Raw genomic sequence first — 27256 nt, forward strand, 5'->3', positions numbered from 1 at the left:
CTTCTCTTGGAGGGCGCAGCAGCTAACAATGCACAGAGCCTGCTGGAGGGCTGACTTTTTGCCATCATTTTTAAATTTTTATAAATGTCTTGGAGATGACACATAGCTCCAGCTCTCACCTGCAATAGCTCCACCCTGCCCATTTTAGCACACCCAAGTGTAGACAAGACTGTCTGATCCCAGCTGCCTGGAGTCCTAGGCTGTGAACCTCCTTTTTGCCTATTACTGGGCAGGGTTAGGGAGGCTGCAGCTGGGCATCTGGGATGGGCCCTTCACAACACTTTTGTCACCACCACCACCTTCCCTCCTCTCACCAAGTCTGCCTCAATTGCAGATGAGGGTCAAGGAGGAATAAAAGGGGACTTCACACTCACAAATGGCAAACATCCTTGTCTAGGTCATAGGAATCAGACCTGAGGACTCAGTTCAGCCCTGCCCAGCTCCACGGAAGATGGAGCACTCACTACATTGTTTGTATGTAAAAGCAAAGCGGAATATTCACCTCTATGTCACAGGTCACTCTGGGCTGCCTGAGCTGCACCTTTAGAAGGTTTTTCTGCTCGACACCTTGGACACAGTCAACCTCGGTGATGGGAAAGGCTTGCTGCTGTGTGTCTTCACTCACACTGACGACAAAGAGCACTTCTGATGTTAAAAGCAAGCATCCTTCGTGTTCCTGGCCTGAGCCACTCACAAGAACTACATCCAAGGTCATGTGGACTTCTGGCCTCCCCAGTGACTGCAGCATTTTCCTATTTAAAAAGGATGAAAATGATATTGGAAGCACAAGATTGTAAAAGAAAATTACTTACGCTTTCTGCCATCCAACTTTCAGGACTCAACCTTTTTCACTCTTCCCTTAGAAATGGCCACTCCATTCTGAATGCTGATTTCTGCCTGCTTTAACCCCCAGCTGTGAAACTCATGAACAGAGATGATCTGTGTCAGACTGACTTCTCCTGGGCACAGATTTCTGCCTCTATTAGTCAGTAGTTTTCTCTTTTCACTGGAAAAATACCCCTTGGGAAGTTGGTTTTGATCCCAATTACAGGGGAAGGGCTATCTTCTGGACCAGGGTTTTTCAAAGACATATTCTTTTCTTCACCAAATGGTGAAAGGGACAGATTAGCTTTACGGCCTGAGTCTAGAGGGGCAGCAGTCTCCTTTCCCTGGTCCACTGGAAGACCTCTCTGTTTCAGATGCCTGAAAACCCTGCTCTCCCCTGCTCTCCAGGAGAAGCGGCCTGTTAGCTGGTCAGCAAGCCAGGACCTATTAACAAACAATGTGAATGTAAAAATGAGCAAGTGTCTAAATAATTTTACCAGACGTATTTGACATGGCTATTTGGAGCCTGGTCAGTGTGCTGATCTCTTGGATAATAGCGTTGCTGGGGAAGCTGAGAAAGGCCAGCTCCGTGTAAAATACCTGTGGTGAGAGAAAGAAAAGAGTCTGACTGGTTGTTTTCTGGAAAACAGTTACATGTTACAGTGATGTCATCTGTTTAGAGCAGGCCATAAAATAGTACAGATCCAAAATGATGTCACATCTTTGGAGGCGAGGGTATAGATAATCCATTAAACATTACAATGCACTTAACCCTCGTGATCTTGCATTAGCTACAAACTAAAATATGAATGTCCTAAAATCCAGGCACATTCTAGTAATTAGAGGAAGGACAATGCTCTTGAGGGTGATCATTCCTGAAGAGAATCATACACATCATTTACAATTTATGTAGAAACGTCAAGACTGCTAACTTTCCTGCCTAATATTAAAATACTTCCATATCTGTGTCATGGTTGGTAAAACAATAATAAAAAAACACAACACACACAGTTTGCCTAGATACTGTATTTAAATGTTGAGTGACTTAATCCAGCTGTTAAACATGGCTCCATATACATTTATGAGACCACTTGGGGCATCTGGTTTATTAGGAGCTCTTCTTAGTGCCAGCACTGAGTGAAGGCTACACGAAGTAGCTCCACAGGTCTCCAAATAAGCTTTTCAGGACTGAAGATGGTACAGCATGTGTGCTTGCGGAAGGCTTGGAAATGTTTATAAAGGAGGCTTAGTCATTAGGCTGAGAGTTAGTGGTTTGTAAAAACTTCAGTGCTATAATAAAAAATTTACAAGAATGATGGAAGCCCAGAGAAGCCACGTGACACTCTTGGAGATGTTTGCCTCCTATAAGGTAGGCCTGGGAAATACCCAGTGAGGTACAGAACTGTTCAAAGGAAGGCAGCTGAGGAAGCGCCACAGCCCAACGATCTGGGGAAACCTCCATACTGAAAGGAATGCTATTTTCACTAAAGCATATGAAAACAGAGTTTAACTTTTAGTGTCTGTGTTGCTGGTAATCCTTAAGAGCAGTGTTCCAGTTGTGATCTTACTCACAGAGTGTTGTCTGTTGCTGTGTGACCAAAACTGTCATTTACAGATGGAGAGAGTGTGAGAAAGAGGAAAAGGAAGGAGTGAAGGAGGAAGAAGGGAGGGGAATTCCTAGAAGAGACCACATGTTGATTTCTGTGTGGTCCCTCCCAACTCCCCCCGAGGATTCTCTCAGACATAATCCCAGTTCCGAGAGTTCATCTAACTGTTGTATATTCATTTCTTGCTCATCACATATCATGGAGATGTATTTTTATGTTTGACTAGCTTGAGTCAGATCTATTTGAGATTTGTGATGAGTTGTGGTGAAATGTGTCCAGTGTTCTTTACGACCTGATGAAGTGTGCAGGGTATGTCTACCTGAAGAACATCAGACAAGCAGGAGAAGATTCCCACAGCCTGGAAATATCTCTTAAATCGTGGTTGACTGCATTGCCACTAGCATTTAAACAATTAAGGTAAAAAACGTCACAATGATTAAAAGTAACTCTAAAGTGCTCTCATTGAGAATTTTATTCAAAATTTAAGATAGGAATGGAGAGTGGGGATACTTTATATGAAATCCCTGGGATATTCTAAATGTGAACAGCCTTAACCACTTTTCTTTTTTCTGGAACACCATTCTGAGTTCTCTGTTTTACTTGTTCTGGGAAGCAGAAGCAGAAAGGCCTAGAGGACAGAGAACCAGCTTGAAAGCCAGAAAGACTCTGAGTTTGAGTGTACTGGCTCTGGGATCTTGAGCTGGTCACCACCTCTCAGCACCCTAAGAAACTCAATGAGACTCTAGGCTGCAGAGACAGTGACGACCTTCCGTGGTAGAGGAATTTTCCTCACCCAGGAATTTCCTTTACTAATGAAATCATAGGCCAAATTCCTGTTCCTATCCCCTATTCTGCAAAAGAGGTTTCTGTAAGCAGAATAATGTGCATGAACACTCTTCATATCTAGCTCCGAGCACTAGAGGTCTGCAGGGAGGGTGTGGTCCAGGCTAGGGATTCTTCCCCTCACAGGCACTTCTCAGGTCAGAGCATCTTCTAAAATCAGAGCCCACATACACTGGGCCAATTCCCTCTCAGGAAACCCTGGAATTCCAAGGGGTCTTCCTGCCTGCCCATAACCCACTTTTGCTTTCAAATTTCCCATTGGAAGAAACCATCATTCTTTTTTCTGCTGTAACACTTCTTTTTAACCGAAGCGCCAATCTCCCCCCTAATATACGGGGTGGGGTGCTTGTGGGCGCGTGTGGCACACACATGCCTCTTCCTGGTTACTTCTGATAAAAGAGCAGGCTTTTAGTGGCTCATAAAACGCTTCGACAGCGGCATGTAGGCTGAAATCACTAATTGATTGCCTGGATCTACAAAAGGATTTTATAGAGAGTGTAATTCTACTTCTTTGGGATTCCATGAAACTAAAACATCTTCGTTCAAGTCAGTGTGATGAGGTGAAACAGAGAGAAAGGCAGCCCCTGTGCATCTGTTTACTTGTAATTTTTCTGCATGTGAATGGTTTCAAGTCAACTGGAACTTTATGTTTCAGGAGAAAATCATAGAATGTGAGGGGTGGGGGAGGGCATCTATTCCAATCCCCTCATGTCATAGAGAAGGAGACTGAGGCTTAGGGAAGTAAAGGCCATATGGCTTTTCAGTGGCAGAGCCAGGATTCGCACCTGGGCTTTTCAACTTCAAGTGCAGTGCTTGCTTCACGACACCAGCCATTCTCCTTCTGAGGCACAGGACTGCCAATAATCTCAAGTAGAACTTACCGTAGCCAGTCTGCGACACTAGCTCCGCTGCTCCTCCGATGGGCTTAGTGAACACCCCCATGATTCCTTTACCCACACCGGAGATAACGCCTTTGGCCTTATGGCCGGCTGATGCCTGGGCCTCGGATGTTTTCTGAAAGTTCTGCATTGGCTGGTCTACAATACCAGCAATTGCACCTGGAACAACAAAAATCACCAATAATTAATGAGGATTTAAATCCCTGGACCAGAAGAAAACCTTAAATCTGGAACATGGTTTTATTTGGATTGAAAACAGAACTCCACCCTCATTGTAAGTCCTTCACTATACCAATGATCTGAACACAATTTTGGCTTTGTTTAAGTTAAACTTTTACTGTCTCCTTCACAATGATCTAACTCTCCAAGAGGGTTTAGCCCACAGCAATCTAACACACTGGAGTTCAGTTCCCAGTCCAACAAAAAGGATAGTGGTCCCCACTGACAAGCCCCTCTGTCAAACACAACCCCCACCCCTTCCATGCAATTAGGCTACTTTGTTTTGGAAGCAGAGCTAGGAAGATGCCTGTTAGGATGGTTTGTTCTTTCCAGTAATGACTCATATCTGTGTAGTGCTTTAAGGCAAACACAACCACTCCAGGAGGCAGGGACTGCAAGTATTACTCATTAGTCCCACTTTATAGATGAGGAAACTGAGCCCCAGAGAGATGGAATGACTTGCCCACAGTCACAGGAACATTCAGTGTAGTAGTGAGTGCCAGAAACAAGACCTGAATCCAGGCCTTTGGACTCCAAGTCCAATGCTATCTTCATTCCTTGGAATGGTTTTGGGGTTAGGATGGGGCTTTAAGGAGTCATTCATTGCAAGCCTGGCAATTAGTTAGGAAACACAGTATTTGAACCATACTGGGTAAACAAGAATTGAACCTATTTTTAAAACATTTCAGAGCTCTACCACACCAGCATTTACCAACCACCACTCAGAAAATTCTTTCTTTTCTTTCACTTAAAGCCCTTACAATATAGTCTATCCATTAGTTTTAGTGGCTGGAGAAGTATTGGTGACCACTCTTTATATCTTTGTGTATAATAATAATAGTAACTTTCTGAATATATACTTGGATATCATTACAGAAAGAAGGTACTTCCCAGTTTTGGTTTTTTAAGGTTAATTAAAGCCTCTCCGAGCTCATGTTTTTCTTTAGTTGGGAAACACAAAGGCCTGACCAGCAGTCAATTTCCAGTAAAATTTTTCCTTGATATTCACTGTGGATAAGAAAACAGTCTCCTAGTAATTTTTGACAGTTTCCTATTGTCAACACAAATCTGCTTCGACTAACGAGAATAGAAAACATCCCTTGTAGAAATGTCAATGTGTGTAACATCTCAGTACGATAAGTAGTACAGAATCATCCCATCTCAGTTAGGTGCCTCTTCTTCCAGCTTCTGCCCAGAGGCCCCTCGGAGGCCCTCCACCAGCCCTCCAGGGAGCTCTCTTCATGGGACTTCTCTTTTCCTGCCCCCAGCCCTACATGTAGAAAGCTCTCTTCGTCCGGTTTCCCTTTTTATGTGTAAAGCACCCGCCAAGGAAAGCGCTCCTTGCCCTTGTTTTGTCAAATCACAGCCATCTCCATGTGGTCACAGTCTCCTACGGGCCCAACTCCAGCAGAGAAATTCCTGGAGCGCAGCACAAGTTTTTGGGAATCATTTTTTATTTCTTATTATTTTAGAGAGGAGTGTGAGTATATAAAAGCAACGTAAATAATTTGCTATTGTAGGACTGAGCCAGATGATGCTTAATAGGGGAATAAACATCTGTACATTCTCCTAAGAGGTCTAACTCTTTCCAGGTCATGGTAGGCAGGCTATGACTGCAGCGTCAGGCTTTGTTTGCATATTATCCATTGGGCCCTCAATTCAATAGTGTGTTATACACATTCTGTGCCAAGGAAAGGGTGAATACCTGACTGGTAATCAATAAGAAGTCAGAGTGTGTGATGGCGCCACCTTTATATTCACAAAGTGCTCTCTGTGTTAACTAGAAGGCATGTGATTTGGCAGCTCATTCTTGCATGGAGAGCATCTCAGTTACGTTTTGCCATAATTTTGAGTCTTTCTACTTTTCTGGATATTGAAATAGTTTATTGAAACTATGGTAATGACAGCCTTCACTGTAGTCAGTGGCTGAAGAAAACGGAAGATCAAAGAAAAGTTTCACTTTGAATACCTGTTAGCATTTAAGAAACTAGACATTGAAGCCCTACTCTGAGGATAACCAAAGCCATAAACAGTTCTTGTGTCACTGGAATGAGTTAGGCCTGGCATGTTAAAGAGCTATGACTGTTTTTCACAAAGAATAGCCAAAATAAAGATCTATGTTTAATTTAATAATAAAATTATACGATTAAATAATATAATCTGTAATAACAACTGGTAAGAATTCCAGATTAATTATTCCAAGATTATCACAGACCCCCAAAGGGATAGACAACTTGCCTAGAAACTCATAGCTTTAACGTAGCAGTGCTCAGACTAGAACCTGGAACCTAGGATTTCAAGTCAAATGTACACTTCCTGCCTTTAAAGCCTTTACAGGGGTTTTATGCCTTCTTAACCCATGCAAACTTCCTTCTTCTTTCCACTTGAGTCTTCTTACACTTATAGGCTACCTTGTTGCCTGTATGATGGTGCCCGCCAGAAAAGCAATGGGCATCACCAAGTGCGAGATGATGGAGTTTGAGTTGGATAACATTATCAGCCTTGGTTCCCTCTGTGCCCTGGCCTGTATCCCTCGGAACCCAGGGGCAAATACTGTGTATACAGATCCAGAGGACTCCCAGACAGGTTCATAGGCCTCTCAGAGGCTGGTAAACAGCAGCTGCTCTGGACCAAAGCAGCATCCTTTCACAAATGGACTGGAATCCAGGACTAATAGAAATAGACCAATTGTTCAGTAATAATAGCATATTCATGTTCATGAATAACAACACATATGTAGCACCACAGAAACTGCAGAACATTTAAAAAACTTTATCTTGCTTGGTCCTCATGTCAACCCTGTGAAGTACATACTCTTATTCAGGTTTTATAGTAACAGGCTCAGAGAGATTAAGTAATTTGCTCATCACCACGCAGCTAGTTAGTGGTAAAACCAGGCTTCAAACTCAGGTTTTTTGACTTCAAGTTTCATGTTCTTTCCACTACAGCAAACTGTCTCTCTAGGCTTAGAGCTGTGAAAATGGCTTTGGATCAGACCACCCTTACCTGTCTTAGTCTGGACATATGCTCTAGGGCCCCAGAAAGCATGAAAACTCTAGAAATGCCCCTGGCATTAGGATTCTGGAGCCTGCTGGTACCCAACTAGCATTCCCAATAGAATGTCATACATTCCAAACCTTATCATTCCAACTAGAGAACATGCAGATATTCAGGAGATGCAGAATGCTCACTTTTATTCTTATTAATGCCACAGACATAGGACCAGCATTCTGAAAATACCAGTGGAAACCTCTGAAAGAGCAAGATAGCATGTTCTTTGATGCTTTGGGGTATGGAATAATGAGGAACAAAGACTACAGTAAAGACTGCTAAGGCGGGTCAAGAAGACTTCTGGATTCCCTTGGAGTTTTCTAGCCTAAAGTAGCATTCAATATATTTTTAGTGGTTGATTCACTGTTCCCCATCATCAACAGTGCTGAAGAGAGGCCTTATTTTTAACATGTAGCAGAATACGAAGCATTTCAAATTAAGTGGAGGGATGGGATGTTGGGCCCAGGAGGAAATGACACATTTAGTCTGTGCCTGAAAGCCAAGCATTCGATCTTGATCCAATCTTGATCCTACCACCACTGTGGAGCTAGAGCCTACTTGGGCTTCCATTTGCTGATAAGGTTGGAGTTGCTGACGGGTATTAAGCATGATAGGTATTAAAAACTACACCCCTGGCAGATAGTAGGCACTTAATAGATGCTTGAATACATGCATAAATGAATGATGAAAATTAGGATAAAATGCTTCAAAAATATCATGGTTTAGCCTCATTACCACTCCTTTGAGCCATAGACACTTAATCCCCTAGCACACAAATGAAAACATTCACTCCTCAGCTCACCTCACCTCTTTCTGCTCAGATGGGCCCGTCACAAACAAGCCCTTCTAAGCCTCTGGTGCTCTGAGGTATGGCGAGAGCCACTGCTACTTTACAAAGAAGATGCTGCCATTCCCTTTATATAATGTTTTTATCCTAGTTCATTAGCTTCTTAGTATCCAGGCATTATCAAATGACAGTGGCCCACACCATTGAATGTTATTGCTTAAATAATTTCCAGTAACTTAACCTGAACTTGTAATGTTTTACCACTTCCTCTTGGGGCCCCTTCTGGGCTGTGGTTGCAAAGCTGTAGAGCTGTGCTGAGTGCTGAAGATGAGGAAGGGAATCAGTCCTCTCAGGCTCATCTTTTCTAACCTCTGGCTCTGGGCTGCTTCGGACCACTTTGATCTCTGTGAGCCGCATACTCCTTCAGATACACCAAGGCTGCTTGCCAAGCAATACAGTTTTAAATTCCTTTGCTGGGGCGACAAACAAAAATACTCTTGAAAACCCTGTTCCACAGAATTTCAGCTCAGAAGCTTCCTTTTCATAGATTTTTCCAAAGCAAAGCCTTTTCAAACATTTGTAATATTTTGAAATATCCATAGCAATCTTCACCTCTACCCATACCATCTGGCTGCTTGACAAACAATAATTACGCTGAGTCAGGCTGATCGGGCTGTCTTTTGAAAAGTAGGCTCCTCATCGAAGTTTACACGACATTTGCACTTTGTTCAAGTGGTTTTCAAACAAAAACAAGCATCTACAATATCTATGGTGCAGAAGGAGCAATGGGTTGCATAAGGTTTTCCTATAATTCACTTGAAAGTCAACAGTCATATGGTAGTGTCCTTAGGCTGACTCTGTTACCCTCACTGTGTCTACAGGAAAATTATTCCTTTCTTTGGACCATCACATGAAAGCCAAAGACATGTTTTGTACTAAAAAGAACGCAAAGCTCTTGTACTTTCGAATAACCCCCAGAAAAGAGAGAAAGAACTCACTTAAGCACAGGCTGATCTCTGGATGTTAGAGCCTAATAGCCATCGGAAGGCATGAGAAACTGGGTTTCAGGGGCAGCTGGGTGGCACAGTGAGTAGAGCACCGGCCCTGGAGTCAGGAGGACCTGAGTTCAAATTCGGCCCCAGACATTTGACACATGTACTAGCTGTGTGACCTTGGGCAAGTCACTTAACCCCAACTGCCCGTCCTTCCCCCCCTCCAAAAAAAAATAGAGAAACTGGGTTTCAGTCTTGTTTTTTTTCCAATCTTCCCAGTGATTCATTGTGTAACCTGGGACAAGTCTTGGGGCCTTGTTTTTATTTCTATCATTTTTTGGGGAGAGTCTAAGGCTGATAAAATGCTTTGAGTCCCTGTAGTTGATTGGTAAAGGAGGAGCTGCAAGTGTCCTGAGAAGGCATGAGTGGAGTGTATGTATGTATGTATGTGTGTGTGTGTGTGTGTGTGTGTGTGTGTGTAGTAGTAGTTGTAGTTATAGTAGTAGTAGTAGTAGTAGTAGTAGTAGTAGTAGTGGAACACAACTGGCCAAGAATACTCAATCACAGTTGCTAAGGCATTACCCAAGAGGCTGAGGCCTAGTCTGGACAGACCCTGCCGGAGCCCTTCTCCCAAATTCTCAGGAAGCTGACGCCGCCACTCCTCCTGCCGGTTATAGTGCTCCTCATCCAAGGAGAGTCGGTCCATGTTCCGGGCCAGGCTTGTGGCCAAGTTGGTGATGGATGTCAGGGTACCTGCGGACACAAGGTGATGTCTGTCAGCAGGACACTCATATGGCAGAGCAGTGATGCTGAACAGATAAATGCCTTATTTCCTGGGCTAAATTGCTTAAAGGGAAGGATGGAGAATCAGATCAACAATCAACAAGTGACAGCATCTGGCATATAAAGCTTACAAAAAGAGATACAAATTAAAAGGTTATAAAGAAAAGAGGCAGTTTTTTAGTATTTGGTGGTGAGGGGAGAAAGACCGGGGAAAGGCTAAGTTAGGAGTCATTTGTACAAGTACAATTCCAGGAGAGTTATTTAATAGGAATGAATATCCTTCATGGTTTAGATTGGTATAGTCTGGCTGAGACCAGTCAGTTCTGAAAGCCTCATTTAGGTCAAATTCCAAAGGGCAAAACCTGCCCACTTTGATCAGAAAGGTCTCTAGAGAGGAGCTGTGCTGCTTGGGCCCAGGCAGGCTGCAGAGACATGGGTCCACTTTCCGAATGAGAGATTTTTTTCCTGATTGCTTTAGTCATAATAAAGGGAGACACTAAACGGCATCATTTGACAGGCTAAGGAAATCCTGATTGTGCCACTGAGAATGCAGGATGTTAACTGAAAAGAATGTGAAGAAAATCAAGGGAACAAATCATGGAAAAGTCACGATTCTTTTGCTCCCCAGAAAGGCCATTTCTGTTTCTTTCTGGAAAAGTTAGAATTCCCCTGAGGAAATGTGCATACATCTCAATGAACAAAACTTAATGCTTCAGTAAACATCACAGGAAAACTATCCCATCCGTTGGGGGGGGGGGGGGGCTGGCTCCATGTTATCCTGCAGCTGCACCTTTGCTAGCAACTGGAAAAAGAAATAGACCTTGCTAAAGGAGGAAGGAGAGAGTCAGTGCAGAAAGCCCATCCTTACAAAATAAAGACCTGGGATGCTGATGCTAGTCCTGTGGTTAGGACAAATCTGGGAGGTGGTGGTGGTTTTATTTTGAAGCTGAAACAATACAAACACTAACTACCGGAGCTTTGGAAGTTTTGAAAAATCCACCAGTGAATCATCTGGCAATTCTCTGCAAAGTTCACAGTCCTCACCAGTTTACTGTGGGTTCCCTAGGGCTGAGTATGTCTAACCTGCTCCCTTTTTTCTCCCTCCCTCAAGCTGCCTGGAATCTGCGATCTTATACCCATGCCCACTTTTGAGATATTGTATAGCCTTAGCTAACTCAGAGTGGGGTAGTCCCTACAGTTCCTTGTCGTCTTCTGTAGCACTTCCCAAATCAAAATTACTTTTATGGGGTGAAAAGCCTTTTGTTCTGTTTGGCCTAGCTCCTGCTGAGGAGGAAGTGGGGACGAGGGACGAGCTCAGATGTCCTTTGCTGGAACCCAAGTCATTTTAGCCCTGACCTTAGCATCACAGAAGGGGTGAACCCAGGTTAGTTTAAAAAAAAAAAGAAAGAAAGAAAACTGAAGCCCCTCCTCCCTCTGCAGGCATCTGTGTCCCTGGCCAGCATCAGCATTCCCAGCTTGGCGGCCAGCAGAGGCAGGCTTTGTTCCTGGGGGTCTTGACCGCAAGATGGCACTGTTTCTGTGTCTTGCTTAGGAAAGGCCAGTTATGTTTTACATCCCAATCTGCTTTCACGTCAAAACGTATCCACATACTTACAAAAGCTATGACAACTGTATCTACATTGAAAAAAATAATAAATATGATGAGGCAATAGAGTGTAGGATTTCTGATGCTGTGCAGCAGTCCTGAACACCTTTAATATTTCTGTATTTATCACAAGGCCTAACAGCAGAGCCAACCTTGGTTTCCCCAGTGGGAGGTTTAAAGTTCTGAAGCCTCCTAGCACACACTCCAGGCAGGACGTGCTCTGCTGAATACTTGAGATATTATAGACAGGCTTGGTTACAAATCCAACATTTTGATGAGAGCTAACAAGCCAAGCAAAGCTAGAGGCCACCTGAGTGTGGTTCAGAATTTAACACGTTCTTGAAAATTTAAAAAAAAAAAGAGGGAAAAGGGAAGGAACAAAAATGAGGCATCTATGTAACCATGAACCACCTTTGGAAATGTGCTTTACGAAGGATGTAGTCCCTCTGGAAACTCCACTGACAAATGCCCCGGGGCCTCGCGTCAGCCCTTCGTAGGGAAGCCTAAAGAAGTCGTCGATGCCATTCCCGATGCTTCTGACCAGGCCAGCTGGGCTGCCGAGAATCTCCAGAGAGCCCACCACCCAGCCTGTGTGGAGCAAAAAGACAAAGGTCATTTGCAGGCAGTACTTTATACACTGGTGACAAAAGCAGCCCGTTCAGTTTTCACACTGGGATTCATAACATAATGAGCTTCTAGGGAGCACAATACAGGCAGTAACTCATTCGCTTGTGAATTCATAAATGGCAATCTTTCATACTTTATAAATCAAAGAAATCCCTCTGGCAACCTCACAAATAGCTTTAATATGACTTCCTTGCATGAGCCTCCCGTATTCCTGCTAAAAGTCTAGTGCGTGTCTTCCTGGGGAGGCTGGGTTCTAGCAGCCAGCTGAGGGCTAAGGGTGTCGGTTCCTTTTGCGGGAGGTTTTTGCGTGCTGTGAAAAGCCTACGCAGTAGTGCTGCCAGCGAACTAGGATACAGGCGAGGAGGTTGATTGCTTAATGGGGTGTTACAAAAGGGGATGCAAACTTTTGACAAGGATGGAAGAGTTATTTTTAATCTCCCCCTATCGGACCAAGCTGAGTGCTTTGCTTTGGAACTGAGCTCTGGCCAGACAAATGAATCCCCTTCAACCCCCCCCAGCTTCAGTTGTATAAACATCAGTGACATCTACATACTGATTAGGTTAGTCAGAGGGGAGTATTCCCTGTGAATGTCCCAAGAGGGGTATCCTTGGATCTGGTTTCCTATTTAAACACAGGCCTGCCAGGGGTTGGCCTGCTGGCTGGGCTAAGTGGACTTGTGGGAAAGCTGGTTTGGAGAATAAACCCTGGACCTCCCCCTCCCCCCTGAAGATGAGGATTCAGGGTTGAAAGCCTGGGGGAATGGAAGACTGGAAGGCGCAGAAGGAGGTACAGTACTTGCAGTTTCTGACAGCAATGGGAAGATTCAGTAACGATGCTGCAGATGCCTCAGTTCTACTGATTCCAAGCCCAGAAGGAGTGTTCCTAACTGCCAGCGGGAGAGGACCTATGACACAGACTCCTACAACAAGCTTCCTAGCCTCCCTCTTTCTGCAGACTCCGGGGGAGAGGGGTGGGAGGGGGAAGGAAGGGCCGTGAGCCCTTACTGTTACCCTAGGCTGCTGGGAGCTTAGACTCTAGGCTGTTCATTTTCCTCCTGCAGAGGCTCACACAAAAGCAAATGGCTCAGGGCTTCTCAGCACTTCTGCCCTAGTGCTCCTTTGAACTAGGAAATGAGCAGAATTAAAAACTCTTCTGTGGGAGAGGTTGAGAGTGGACTGAACGCTTTGGAACTGACCACCAGTTCCAATTGGCTTTGAAATCAGTGCCTACCACAGTGCTGCCTGAGAGTGGAAATTCAAAGACCACTACAACAGCATGGAAGACCCAGTTTTTTTCCTGCTCTGGCCAAGCAAAAATCCACATCCCTAAAGCTGAACCCTGGCCTAATTCTCATTCTTTCAAGGAATATTAAGACAAAAATTCTAAGACTTAGGTCAATGTAGAAAGAGATTTCCTGAAGGTGAGGTTTATAAAGACTATGAAGGAGAACAGCTGAGGCAAACTTGAGAATCTCCTTCCTTGAAGGTAGTTAAGGAAGGTCCCTATCACCCTGGAAGCCCTATGACCCTATGAAACATGAGAAATCCTGATATCTATTTGGTATCATCTAGGTGTGGTAAGGGGATGAAACAAAAATTGTTCAATGTTCTTTCCAAACCTGTGATTCAAACATAGAGTCACCAATGGTGAGCAGATATATTCTAAGACCATGACCACTCCTCGGTGGGGCCCAGCCTTTTTCCAGCAAGGAGGGAATGGGTGAGAGCAGACATCATAACTATTACAGTCTCAGCCAAATCACTAGGTAAAGGATGTGGAACTTGGGGTCAGGTACAGTGGACGCAATGCTGGACTTTAAGTCAGGAAGACCCGGGTCCATGTCTCATCTCTGATCCTTAACTGTCTGGGTAAGCTGGGCAAGTCGTTCGTTGTCTCTGAGTCTGAGTTTTGTCAACAGTAAAAATAATGCCTGTATGGCAAACCTCATAGGGTTGTAATAAGGTATATAATGTCCTCTGCAAACCCTAAAGTGATGCATAAATGTCAACTATTATTATTTTTATTAAATCCTGGCTTTGCTACTTACTGCCAGGGTGACCATCACTAGGTAGGTTATTTATCCTCTCTGGGCTGCATTTTCCTCATTGTAAAACAAAAGATTGGATGAGGTGAACTTGAAGATCCCTTATCATTCTAACCACATGACCTTGCAATGAAGGTCCTTCTCTATTACAACTATACCAGTGGCCAAACAGGGTGGTTCTAGCTCCCTCAAGTTCCTCAGGGCTATACTGCGTCAAAAGAGGCCTAGGTATGAATGCTTCCTCCAAAAATTACTTATTTGTATGACCATAGGAAAGGTGTGTAACTTCCATTACCCTCAGTTTTCTCATCTGCAAAAAGGAGATTAATATTTACAGTAGTACCTGCCTCACAGGGTTGTTCAGCTCAAATGAGGTATTATTTATAAAGCACTTTGTAAACTTTAAACCTCTATATAAGTATTATTATTATCACCTAGTATTATCACTACTAAAACTGCCTGGATGCTTTACACACAGTAGTGAATGCAAATTTACATAGCTCAATGAATGACTGGCTGGAGATCTCAAAAAGACAAGAAATTAGTTGCCTGTTATATTTCAGTGGCTTCACAGAGGAAAACTAGTAATAGGCAGGATGTACTTGAGGGGGAAAAGCTTATTTTCTCTGCCCTGCATCATTTCCTTAATTATTTTCCTCAAAGAATGAACATTATTTTTACTTACTCCATTGCAAATTCTATTAAAAAATGGTACAAGAATGTGGTATGTTGCTTGGCTTCCCACAGAACTGAATCACAGTATGGAAAGGGACTTCAGGAGGTCACATGGTTCACTCTCCTTCATTCCAGACCACACCTAAATTGTTCCTGAAAAAACCACAGGCCCATAGATGAGAGCTGGAGGGGACTACTGAGGTCATTTAGTCCAATCCCCTCATTTTTACAAATGCAGAAACTGATTTAATAAGTAGAGGTTGATTGATTCCATTTCCTCAGTTACAGAATTTTCAACCTGGAGATATAACTATGACCACTGATTGCTCCTACAATGAAACTAGCTATATTAAGTGTCATCTCTTCAGTCAAAGGCCAGAAGAATGACCCAAAAGGTCATTGCTTTGCCAACAAGAATGAAGACCTTCTTCAACTAGGGAGCTTTCCTAACTCACTGGATTTTCGCCCTACCTCCCTATCCTCCATCCCGCCCCCCCCCACCTCCAAAGGGCAGTGTGGCTAGTATAATGGAGAAAGGCACTAGATTTGGAGGCAGAAGATATACCTCAGAATACTACCTCTTTTACTCACCACCTTGATCAATGTCTGCTTAATTCTATTCTCAGTGTTGTTCTTTAGCTTTGTCTCCCTTTCCCAGTTGAGAACAAAAGAAAAAACAAAACCACTGCTATAAACATGCATAGTCATATGGTCACAGTCTCATCCTTTACCACCCAAAAAAGAGTTATGAAGATTTCTGTACATCCTTAGTTAATAGTTCTCTTCTGGAAGCCAAGAGGGTGGACTAAGCAGTAACTCACTGTAACTCTCTTATATTCACCTCCAAACAACTATAAAATAGTGCCTCAGAACAAATCCTGGAACAGCAGAAACAGCAAAAAGACAGGGTGAAACAATCTTTGAGCCTGAGAAACTTGGAAGATCAGCAGGAAAGATCTGTCTCACTCAGGTAAAAGGGGAGCACAGTCCAGGACAGGAAGTATCCCAGCAAGCCAGCAGGAAGGCCCAGCTCAGCAAACCAGTGTTCAATCTTGAGCCCCAGTGCAGTAGAACAGGCAAATGTTAACCCTAGGACCCCTCCTTGTGCCTTAGCATAGTCAGAGGAATGAACAGCTTCCAGCTCTGAGAACCCCATGTGCTTTAGCAAAGCCCCAGGCAAAAAGGTAACCTCTACCAGCCAGACCTCCACATGCTTCAGTGTAGCCTGGGGCAAACAGGTAGATGCCAACCCTGTGGGTGCCTAAGCAAACAGGCAGTATATCCCCTGGGAAATGCAGAAACACCCCACTGGCCTCAGCACATGCCAGACACCAGCCCTAGAACCCTCAACACCAGGTAAGCTGCCAGACCCCTCTGGCCCTGTCACCCTCTCACCCCCCATCCCCTCAGTGCAGCACCAGACACAAGGGTCCCCTGTGGGACTCAGGGCAACATCAGTGCAACACCAGGCAAACAGCCAGGGCCTTCAGGTCCTGGCACAAGAAGCCCAAGACAGTATCCCTTCCATCCATGGAGCAGAGTTCAAATTTGAAAGAAAGCAAAAAGGCCAAAAAAGATGAGCAAAAACAACAACAACAAAATCTGACCATAGAAAGGTATGATGGTGACAGGGAAGATCAAGATACAAACTCAAAAGAGGACAAGAATGTCACTATGGGCAAAACCCCAAAGTAAAATGGGAAGTGGTCCCAAGCCCAGAAAGAACTCACAGAAGAACTCAAAAAGGAGCTTAAAAATCATGTAAGAGAGATAGAAGAAAAACTGGGAAAAGAAATGAGAGTGATGCAAGAGAATTATGAAAAAAGAGTCAACAGCTTGGAAAAAGAAAACAATTGCTTCAAAAGTAGAATAGGCGAAATGGAAAAGGAGATACAAAAATCCACCAAAGAAAGCAACTCCTTAAAAAGTACAACTGGCCAACAGTCTACCTGTCAGATCTATGGGGAAGGAAAGAATTAATGATTAAACAAGAGATAGGGAGCATTACAAAATGTAAAACAGGTAATTTTGAATATATTAATATAAAAAGCTTTTGTACAAACAAAACCAATGCAAACAAAATTAGAAGGGAAGCAGAAAGCTGGGAAACAACCTTTACAGTACATGTCTCTGATAAAGGACTCAATTCTCAAAAATATAGAGAACCAAGTCAAATTTATAAGAGTATGATCTATTTCCCAGTTGGCAAATGGTCAAAGGATATGAGTAGGCAGTTTTCAGATAAAAAACCAAAGCTATCTATAAACATATGAAGAATGCTCTAAATCACTTTTGATTACAGAAATGCAGATTAAAACAACTCTGAGGCACTACCTCACGCCTATCAGATTGGCTAATATGACAAAAAAGGAAAACGATCAATGTTGGAGAGGATATGGGAAAACTGGGACACTAATGCACTGTTGGTGGAGTTGTGAACTGATCCAACCATTCTGGAGAGCAGTTTGTGCATACTCTTTGATCCAGCAATAACACTACTAGGTCTGTATTCCAAAGAGATCGTAAAAAAGGGAAAAGGAACTACATGTGTAAAAAATATTTATAGCAACCCTTTTCGTGGTGGCAAAATATTGGAAACTGAGGAGATTCCCATCAGTTGGGGAATGGCCGAACAAGCTGTGGTATATGAATGTTGTTGTTGTTGTGCGTTTGTCCTTTGTTTTTGAAGAGGGCCATGACATAAGGGAAATGATGGCATGACTTACGGCTGACCTTGATTTGAGTGAGGGAGGGCCGTGCAAGGTCACCAGCCACACTTTCTTCTCCAGAGCCATTGGGATCCAGTGACCTGATATTCATCAGGATGAATGGAGATGACCCAGGATGCAATGGGAGACCCTGGCCCTTTTAGGCTCAGGCCTTTTCATGTACTATCTTGGAGTGAGGTACCACCCATTCAGTGAACAGGCCTCTTTAAGAAGCAAGTCAAGGGATGGCCCCTTTATTTAGGAAAAAAAAAATCAAGGAAGACCTTCAGGGTTGCTGTTCCAAAGAGAAACAGTTAATGTTTTAAGCTAGAAGGCCCCGAAATGCAGCCATTAAGTGGAGCTTGGGCAGGGACCTATTCATGAGCTTCTGAGTGAACTGGGTTTAAAGTTTTGTGGAAAAAAGGAAGGACGGAAGGAAGGAAAGAAGGATGGAAAAAAGAAATCTAGCCAGTAAACCTCAAGTTAAATGGGCAGCTTCTGGCCTTCAAAATTTACCATCCTTTGGAGAGAAGAAGGAGAAGCATTGGGGGTTCAGTGGTAGAATTCTCGCTTGCCACGTGGGAGGCCCAGGTTCAATTCCCAGGCATTGCAAGTTTATGTTATACAAATGTAACGCAATAAGAAATGATGAACAGGCAGATTTCAGAAAAACCTGGAAAGGTTTGTACAACCTGATGCAAAATGAAAAGAGCAGAACCAGGAAAACATTGTACACAGTATCAGCAACATTGTATGATGATCAACTACGAAAGACTCAGCTCTTCTCAGCAACACAATGATCCAAGACAAATACAAAGGACTCAGGAAGGAAAATGCTGTCCACATCCAGATAAAGAACTGAAAGACTCTGAATGCAGGTCGAAACATATTTTTTTCACTTACTTTATTCTGTTTTGTGTTTTTTTCCTTTTGATCTGTTTCTTCTTTCACAACTGTGACTAATATGGGAATATGTTTTCCATGACACCACATGTAAAACCTATATCAAATTGCCTACCATTTTTGGAAAAGGGGACGAGAAGCAATGAGGGAGAAAAAGTTGGAACTCAAAATCTTGTAAAAAATGAATGATAAAAATTGTCTTAACATGTTACTGGGGGGAAAATACTATTTAAAACAACAACAAAAACTCATAAACAAATGAAAACAAACAGTTCCACGGCCAGTTGCCTTAGAAAGTGATTTGAACATAATTATGGTACCTAATTAAATAGTCACAAGGACTTCTTTCTCCTTTTGTCCTGGAGAGGATCATATCTAATGCTCCATTTAATTTGTTGAAATGTCAAAGAACACGAAAGGGAAAATTTATTTTATTAGTAACTAAAAGACATAGAGCAGAAACATCAGACTATCTGAAGATGATTAATAAAAATATCTATCAATTGTGAAAAAAAAGAGTTCTTCCCCCTGCCCCCAGGACTAATCCTTCCCTTAATCTATCCTCACTCTAACTCTCTCTTCTCCCCTTTCCCTCCTATTTCCCAGCTGAGTGAAATGTATTTTTGTATCATGCGTGTGTGTGTGTGTTTGTGTGTGTGTGTGTGTGCTCTCACACACATATTATTCTCTCCTTTGATCAGTTCTGATGCGAATGAGGTTCAAATGTCAGTCTCTCCTTCCCTTCCCCTTTGTTTGTATAGACTTATTTGTACGCTCCATGTGAGAAAATTTTCTTTAAATTTCCTTTCCCTTCCTCCTCTAGTATATTTGTCTTCCCTTCTCTTTTCATTCTTCTTTAGATCATCAAGACAGATGACAAAACCAATTCCCAGGCCTTCTGTCTACTTAGACTCTCTCTATGACCCCTGATGATGATAGGATTCACAAGGGACACATGTATCATCTCCTCATATTAGAGTATAATCACTTTATCCTTGTTTTGTCACTTATGATTGTTCCTTTGTATTTCTGTTTCTTTTAATTTCTGTACTTGAACTTCAACATTTCTATACTGCTCTGGTCTTTTCATCAGGAATGCTCGAAAGTCCTGTATTTCATTAAAGGTCCATTTTCCCCCCAGTGGGATTATGCTCAATTTTGCTTGGTAAATTATTCTTGGCTGTAAGCCTATATCCTTTGCCTTCTGGAATACTGTAATCCAAGTTTTCCATGCTTTTATGGTGGTGGCTACTAAATTGTGTAGAATTTTCACTGTGGCTTCTCAGTACTTGAATGCTTTCTTTCTGGCTCTTAGCTGCATTTATTTCTTTGACTTGGAAGCTCTAGATTTTGGGAAAAACCTTCCTTCCTTCCTCTTTCTCCAGGAGATATCCAGTGGATTTTTTTTGTTTGTTTTCACTGTGTCTTCTAGTTCTAAGAAATCTGGACAGTTTTCTTTTAAGATTTCTTGAAGTGAGATACTTAGGCTCTTTTGTGATCATCACACTCAGGTATGCCAATGATTCTTATATTTTTCCTCCCTAATACCTGGTCAGTTGTTTTTTGCTATCACCTACCTTATATTTTCTTCTTTTTTTCTCCAGTCTTTTGACTTTATTTTAATATTTCTTATTGTTTCATGGAGCCATTTGTTTCTATTTGATCCATTAATTTTCAGGGAGTTTGTGGCTTGGGCAAGTTGTACCAAGTGCCAAGTTGTTAATTCCCTTTCTAGTTCTTTCTTCCATAGTTTTCATTTTTCCCCTATTTCTTTTCCCTCTAGCACTCTCTTTTCATTAATAAAAACAATTTTAAAATTCTTGCTTCATGTCTTTTAGAAAAGTGACTTACAAATCACTTTTGGTTGGATTTATGCCCAAGCTGTGTTTGACCTGAGGCTTTGCTTGTAGATGTTTTGGAGTCATCTACTTTTTCTCAGATAGTATCTTGAAAGTCCCAATTATATAAGTTTTTAATGGTGCAATTCCCTTTTTATTTGTTCATTCTTCCATCTTATGTCTGTATTTCAGACTTGAAGTTAGGGCTTGGTTCTATAAACTTCAGGAGGAAGGTCTGAACTGCTCTTGGTGCTGCTTTCTCGGAGTTTTGAGTATTATGTTGTTCCAGGATCTCAGGGACATCTCAGGCTGGGGATTTGCAAGCTATCAGCGCTCCCAAAGTAGTCTGACCAGAATCTGGTTGCTCCCCCCCTGGTTTGACCCTTGTGAGTTCCTGACCTAGGTTTGGATCTGAGTGACAGTAGACTGCTGCTGGCCTCAGCTGGGTTAGAAGCTCTGATGGTTCAGTGAAATAACTGTGGGCTTCCCTTGGGGGATTCCTGCCCTGGTTATTTCTTTGTTTTGGACTGGGCTAAGAGCTGGAATTGAGACCCTGATACACTCCTGGGGCATAAGCCGTACAGTTGCTACTTGCTTCTGAACTTGCTGCTCTCAATATACAGCTTAGGGTCTGTGACTACTCCTAACCCTGGAATGCCACCCCGGGGCAGCTGGTGGTACACTGGATAGAATTCTTGGCCTGGAGTCAGGAAGCTTTGGATTCAAATCCAGCCTCAGATACTTCCTAGCAGAGTGACCCTAGCATGGTGCCTGGTACATAGGTGACACTATGTAAATGCCTAGGGAAGAGAAGGGAATAAGCATTTACATAGTGTCACCTATGTACCAGGCACCATGCTAAGTGATTTACAAATACTATTTCATTTGAGCATCACAACAACCCTGCAAGGTGGGTGCTGTTATCCCCATTTTAAAATTGAGGAAATTGAGGGAAACTGAGGTTAAGTGACTTGTCTAGGGTCACTCTGCTAGGAAGTATCTGAGGCTGGAACAACATAATACCCTTTGGAGTCCTCCCTGGATCTGTGATCCACAATTGGGTAGTAAGCTACAGAGCTGCCAGTAGGCACTAGTTCCTGCACCCTCCATGGAGCCTCTCTGTGCTGGCTTTGGGACCTCATCTTGCATGGATATGTAGGCTCTCTCTGCACTGGAATGCTGTGGCTTGATCTACTCCAGACCTCATCTCCATTGTCCACAGACCTCTCTGTCTGTCTCCCTATGCTGACCTAGGCTGGAAAGTTGCCTCGTGATTTTTTTTTTGGTCTGGTGCATTTTCTACATGTTTGGAAGAACTGTGGGATGGGGAACTTGCTCTGTTTCTTCCTGCTTCTCCACCTGCCTGTTCCCCTCAAGAATCTACTACAATATTTATAACCATCACCATTGATTCTGCTACAATCTGGGCCCCAGTCCCTCTTCCCTTAGCTCCCTTAGATGGGAAACAGCTACTCACATCCACTTATAAACTAACTTCCTAGCCCTTCACCTACTTTTGGGGTTGCCCTTCATCTTTAGCTGTTTCTACATGATGGTCCACAAACTGAATTTATTTTGTCTATTTCCCGCTCCTTTATTTACTGCTTTCTTCTGGAACTCTTCCAAATTGTACACAGGTTTTCCCTGATAACATGTCCAATGTAACCAAACAAACTGGCCCCCTAGCAACATTAGAGTTGCTGGTCTCTGTGAGGGATGAGGTTGGGGCAGCAATAGTTCGGTGTATTTGGAGTGAATTAAAAGACATCTCAACAGAATATCAGCATTAAAAACAAATTAAGAAAAACAACACACATGACCAAACACCCAAAGGAAACTCTTTCAGCATGTGGCCTATGGTGTAATATTACTGAATACTGCAAGTTAGTGTTTCTAAAGGCCATATTTAGGCCAGAACCCCACAGAGACATGAACTTCCACTTGGCATTTACCTGATCTGATATGAACAATACACTTTCAAGAACATTAGTATGAGTTAATTCATCTACCTTTTTACCCCTGTGTTCCAGTAACAAGAGTTTCTGTGATTGCTTAAGGACTCTTCAGTCTTTTAAATTTAGGATGTCAGTTGCTTATTTATAAATTTTTAATTTTACAGAATAAAATGTTTTCCTTACTGTTTTTACACAAGTCATCGAAGCATCAGGCTCACAGGGAATCTACCCATGATCTTGGCATTTGCAAATTCAAAGTTCTAGACAGAACTAACTAAATGGGAAAAAGGTAATCTTAAAAATATGGCAACCACTTCCTTGCTATTATATTTCGTAATTGTGAGAACACATTCAAACTATACTATCTGTCTGTCTCTCTTTAGTATATACACATGTACATATACTTATATATGTGTACAGATAGTTCTTGCTTTAAATTTGTTATTATGCAATTTTGACTTTATGTAAAGAATTCTGAAAGAAATATGCATTCCAAGAAAAACCACCTATGTTAACTTTACTGTATGGTACTGTGCTCAAAAAAAACAAACAAACAAAAAACCAAACTCTCCAAATGAAAGCAGAAAAAAGGATTCATGGAGAGACTGTCACCTGTGCCACCACCATATTGGTAGCTTGTCTGGAGACCTCTTGAATGAGAGAGGAGACCTTTGTCCTGCTCTGCCCAACCACTGGCTTGTCAAGCCCCCAAGTGTTTGTCTTCTGTCCATCAGTGCCCAGGTATTATGTGTATGTCCCTGGCCCCCATGTTGCCCATCCTCTCGTCTATGTCTGTGGCTGGCTTGGTTCTGGCTAGGCCCTCACGTGACTGGCCCTGGCCGTGTTCCTCCTACTGCTCTAGCTTCTCTGCCCCTGGCCCCCATGTGTCCTTGAACTGTGTGCCAGTCCCCTTCTTGTTTACCTCCCTTCTCCCCTTCCCGAAGTCTCTGGCAAAACTGTATTACATAATTACGTAGAGGTCTACGGAATGGTCCACTTATATAAAATAAGAACTGTCTGTATATGTTTGTGTGTATATATACATATATATACAGACCCTCATATATGTATACAGACCCACACGTATGTGTATATAAATATAACGCTTTTTTGGTCTAAATCTGTAGAGTTATTAGGAACTTCCAGTGTGGAAAATTGCTCCACCAGATGTAGATCAATAGCTCATCTTAGATAATTAGGGTATCAAAAGGTTAAGTGACTTGGGATGGTCATATATATGATGTAGGCCTTGAAACTAAGTCTTGCTGTCTCCTCTATTCTCTATGTCATTTGCTATTAAGTTTTTTTATCTATTAGTTCTCCCTGATGAGGGAATAGTTCCTTTGTTTTCTTAGCAAAAAGGATCCATAAGCCAACTTTGGATGATGTACTTGTCTAACAGTCACAAAAACATGTGGAAGCAGACTATCAAACTGCAATGGCTTTCCCAGAGAGGTCTTGTTAGGAATGTAAGCTGTGATTCTGAGTACCATGATACAATGTACTCTGGAAACCCATGGACACACTGGCCTGCAGACAGACCCAGTGTCTGAAGGAAACCATCACTTATCTTTTAGCTCATGATAACATTTTGTACTCATATTCAAATAATATACAACTTTATGAGATAATTTTTCAGCCAGATTTTCCTGAGTCAGTAAACTGTCCCTAAGCTTCACATTAATCACTTCAGAAATGTATTAATGATTTTTCAATGAATAGGAGGTCTGCTGAAAGAGTTACTATTGATCAGCTTTACAGAGAACCATTTTTACTTAGGCTCTCTGGCCAAGAGCAATGACCGCTCATTTTGTTATGGATCAGCTTTGCGTACAGGCCAAGAGATTAAAGCATTTGGGCAACTATGAGTTCTGTGTTTTGGGGGCAAGTTTACTCTTTTGTCCCACAAAATTTCTTAATGATCCAGTGGTCCTCCCATTCATAGTGATGATGACCACTGAGAACAGTCATTTTACTGACTTTACTACTGTAGGCTAAAATTTTAGTTTCTTAGAAAACCTCCTTCATGTCATGGGAAGTGCATAGACTCCCTCTGAGAATGGGGGCTAACTATGTCACCTCTCTCTGTCTCAACTTCCCCATTTGTAAAATTAAGGGATTGGTATGGATGATCTCTAAGGACTAGTTCCTTGTAACACTAAATCCATGATCCTATAAAATGAGCTGACCTAGAATATGGTTTCTTTTAGTCCCAGGAGTACTGGACCTGTGTTAATTTTCTGAGCTGCACTAGAGTATTAGTTAGTGGGCTGGAGTAGTAAAGCAAATGCCTTCACCTTACCTTTAGTGACCTGAAATAGTGAAGGTCTTGCCCAAGTTTCTACCTTTCACTGAGTGATGATTCTGGCACGTGGTAGGATCTAATCTAGGGGTGGGGAACCTGTGGTCTTGAAGCCACATGTGGCCTTCTAGGTTCTTGGGGGTGACCTTTTGACTAAGTACAAGTTTTACAGAACAAATCCTTTGATTGAGGAGATTTGTTCTGGGAAGTTTGGATTCAAAGGTTTGCACTTGAGGACCTAGAGGGCCACATGTGGCCTTGAGGCTACAGGTTACCCACTCCTGATCTAATCTAATCAAATTCAATAAGCATCTATTAAGCATCCACCATATATCAGGCAGCTATGTGGCTCAGTGGATAGAGCACTGGGCTTGGAGTCAGGAAGAGCTGAGTTCAGAGAGACTTACTAGCCGTGTGCCTCTGGGCAAGTCTCTCAATCACTGTTTGCCTTAATCTACAGGAGAAAGAAATGGCAAGCCACTCCAGAATCTTTGCCAAGAAAACCCCCATAGACAGCATTGGCATACTATGGTCCACAAGAGTTTGACACAACTAAATAACAACAAATATGTCGGGCACCAGATTCTGGGAAAACAAAGACAAAATACCAAGCTGTCCCTGCTTTCAAGAAGCTTGTATTCTACTGGGGAAAGAAGGGAGGATACAACATGTCATTTGAGGAGGGAAGGAACACTCAATAACAACTAAGGGGATTGGGAAAAGTATCCTGTGGAATCTCACTGATTGAGTCTGGGAGGCAGGACTAGGGAAGGCTTGTGTGAGGAAGCCCCTGCTTGCTGCACTCACCTGCTCTGAAGAGAGCCCCAGCAGCATAGTGCATCGCCAGAGTGTGGAAGAGCTGCCTGGCAGTTGTGAAGATGGGTCCTCGTTCGAATAGGGAGAAGGCGAGAGGCGTGTGATCGGAAGCAATGTACAGCTTCAGGGATGCATGGATACTGACTGAGAGGTTCACTGGCTGGATGGCCAGTCTCCTTAATTTCACTGGATTGACTAAAGCTTTAGCGTGCTGTCTGACTTGCTCAGGCAACAGCTGCGTGAGGTCCGAGTGTCTCTTAGAATGACTAGCCAGTTTGCTGTTGGGAAGATAAGTATCAAAGAGAGTTTTGATGTAGTAAACAAATGTGTCTTCTACATATAACCTGGCCGGTTTCAGTTCAAAACTAAACTCATTAATATCAAACAGGAAGTTTTGTTTTTCAGACAAGGTGATACAAAGTTTGATAAAGCAATTTTCTTTATAGTCTTCCAAATCTTTGCTAGATATGAGGAGATTATGCATTCTGGACCACTGGATAGTTTCCACTTTTTCTCCCTGGCAGACCAAGACAGGAAAGTGGAAGTTGGATTTGTTATAGAGTTGATTGTCCAGCTGAAAGTCTCCACAGAAGACCTCCAGGCTGTAAAGCTGTGGGAGTCCTGTAGCAGCCCCTTCAAGAGGTAGGGCTCTGAGGTAGCTGGCCGCTGGTTCCATGTTCAGAAAAATGTTATCCAGCGTGAGCCGCAGAAGCTCAGATGATGTTTTGTGGTGGGTGAGATCATCAAATACTGCAAGACTCGACTGAGTGATGAACACTTTTAGTGTAACACTCTTCCCCAGAGTCCTAGATGAAAAAAAAAAGAAAAAAAATGATTATCCCATTTTATGACAATTCTTCACCAAACACCTCCTGATGTGACACAAGATTGCACATGAAACAAGAGCACAAATGTTGGTACATTGTGTCTAGATTGAGCCAGTCACACCCCAACAGCAATGGGAAATATTCCCAATGGGACTGTTATGAGTTCCTGTTGTGTCTTTCTATGCAATTCTTTATCAACACCATGTTTTTACTTTCACATTCTTCTAGGTCATGCAGACTTATTCATTGTCATGCTCATCATAGAGCACAAAGCTGAGGACGCATAGAATGTGATAACACAAAAACCTTAACACTCCTTCCAAATAGCTCCTTTTTTTCTATTTCATCATAGGCTGCAGGAGCGGTTGCTGTTTACTCCTTTCCTGTTTTGAAAACGCAAGTCTTCTCTTTAGTAACCTAGGCTGTTTTTGGAATGAAGGAATATTTTTTTGTGTGGCTAACCATGATGACCTTGCTCAGCTACTAGGTGATCTGTTCAGTGACAAACTGGCCAACTTTCTAGGGTATTGATCAGCACAACTATAGCACTAATGCAAGCCTAGGAACACATGCATTTTTGCATAATCTCTTGAAGACAACAGTTTCAAGTATTAAAAACAAGACTTCTATAAAAGGGGAATAATGGAACCAAGAGTGTAAATTTAGAATAGAGTCAAATTCCTCTAATTTGGATTAAAGATGTATCAGTCTGAATTAGTAAAAATTTTAAATTTTAATAAAAAACATAGTTTTATTATATTTCCCTTTTCAAGGCCCCAATACTATGAAATGAGAGGATGGAGATGAGAGGATGATAAAGCACTATGTAACTGTAATTACTAGTATTATTGTTACCTTTAAGATTCTTTTCAATTCTGTGATACTGTGATCATACATGTATATAAGTCCTTCGGCACATATACATACTTAAGCTGGGCTAATTCATTT

At 42.5% G+C, this 27256-nt stretch overlaps 1 protein-coding gene across 1 annotated transcript in view; it reads right to left on the minus strand.

Annotated features, from left to right (window-relative positions):
- Nucleotides 1-27256, minus strand: part of VPS13B (vacuolar protein sorting 13 homolog B) — a 1100792-nt gene that overhangs the window by 7197 nt on the left and 1066339 nt on the right. Inside the window, 6 exon segments of the mRNA XM_036759288.1 lie at nucleotides 503-752; nucleotides 1323-1425; nucleotides 4157-4333; nucleotides 9806-9976; nucleotides 12024-12200; nucleotides 25473-26287. Coding sequence (XP_036615183.1) covers nucleotides 503-752; nucleotides 1323-1425; nucleotides 4157-4333; nucleotides 9806-9976; nucleotides 12024-12200; nucleotides 25473-26287 — 1693 coding nt within the window.

The sequence above is a fragment of the Trichosurus vulpecula genome, chromosome 1 (genome assembly GCF_011100635.1).
Source record: "Trichosurus vulpecula isolate mTriVul1 chromosome 1, mTriVul1.pri, whole genome shotgun sequence".
NCBI lineage: Eukaryota > Metazoa > Chordata > Mammalia > Diprotodontia > Phalangeridae > Trichosurus > Trichosurus vulpecula.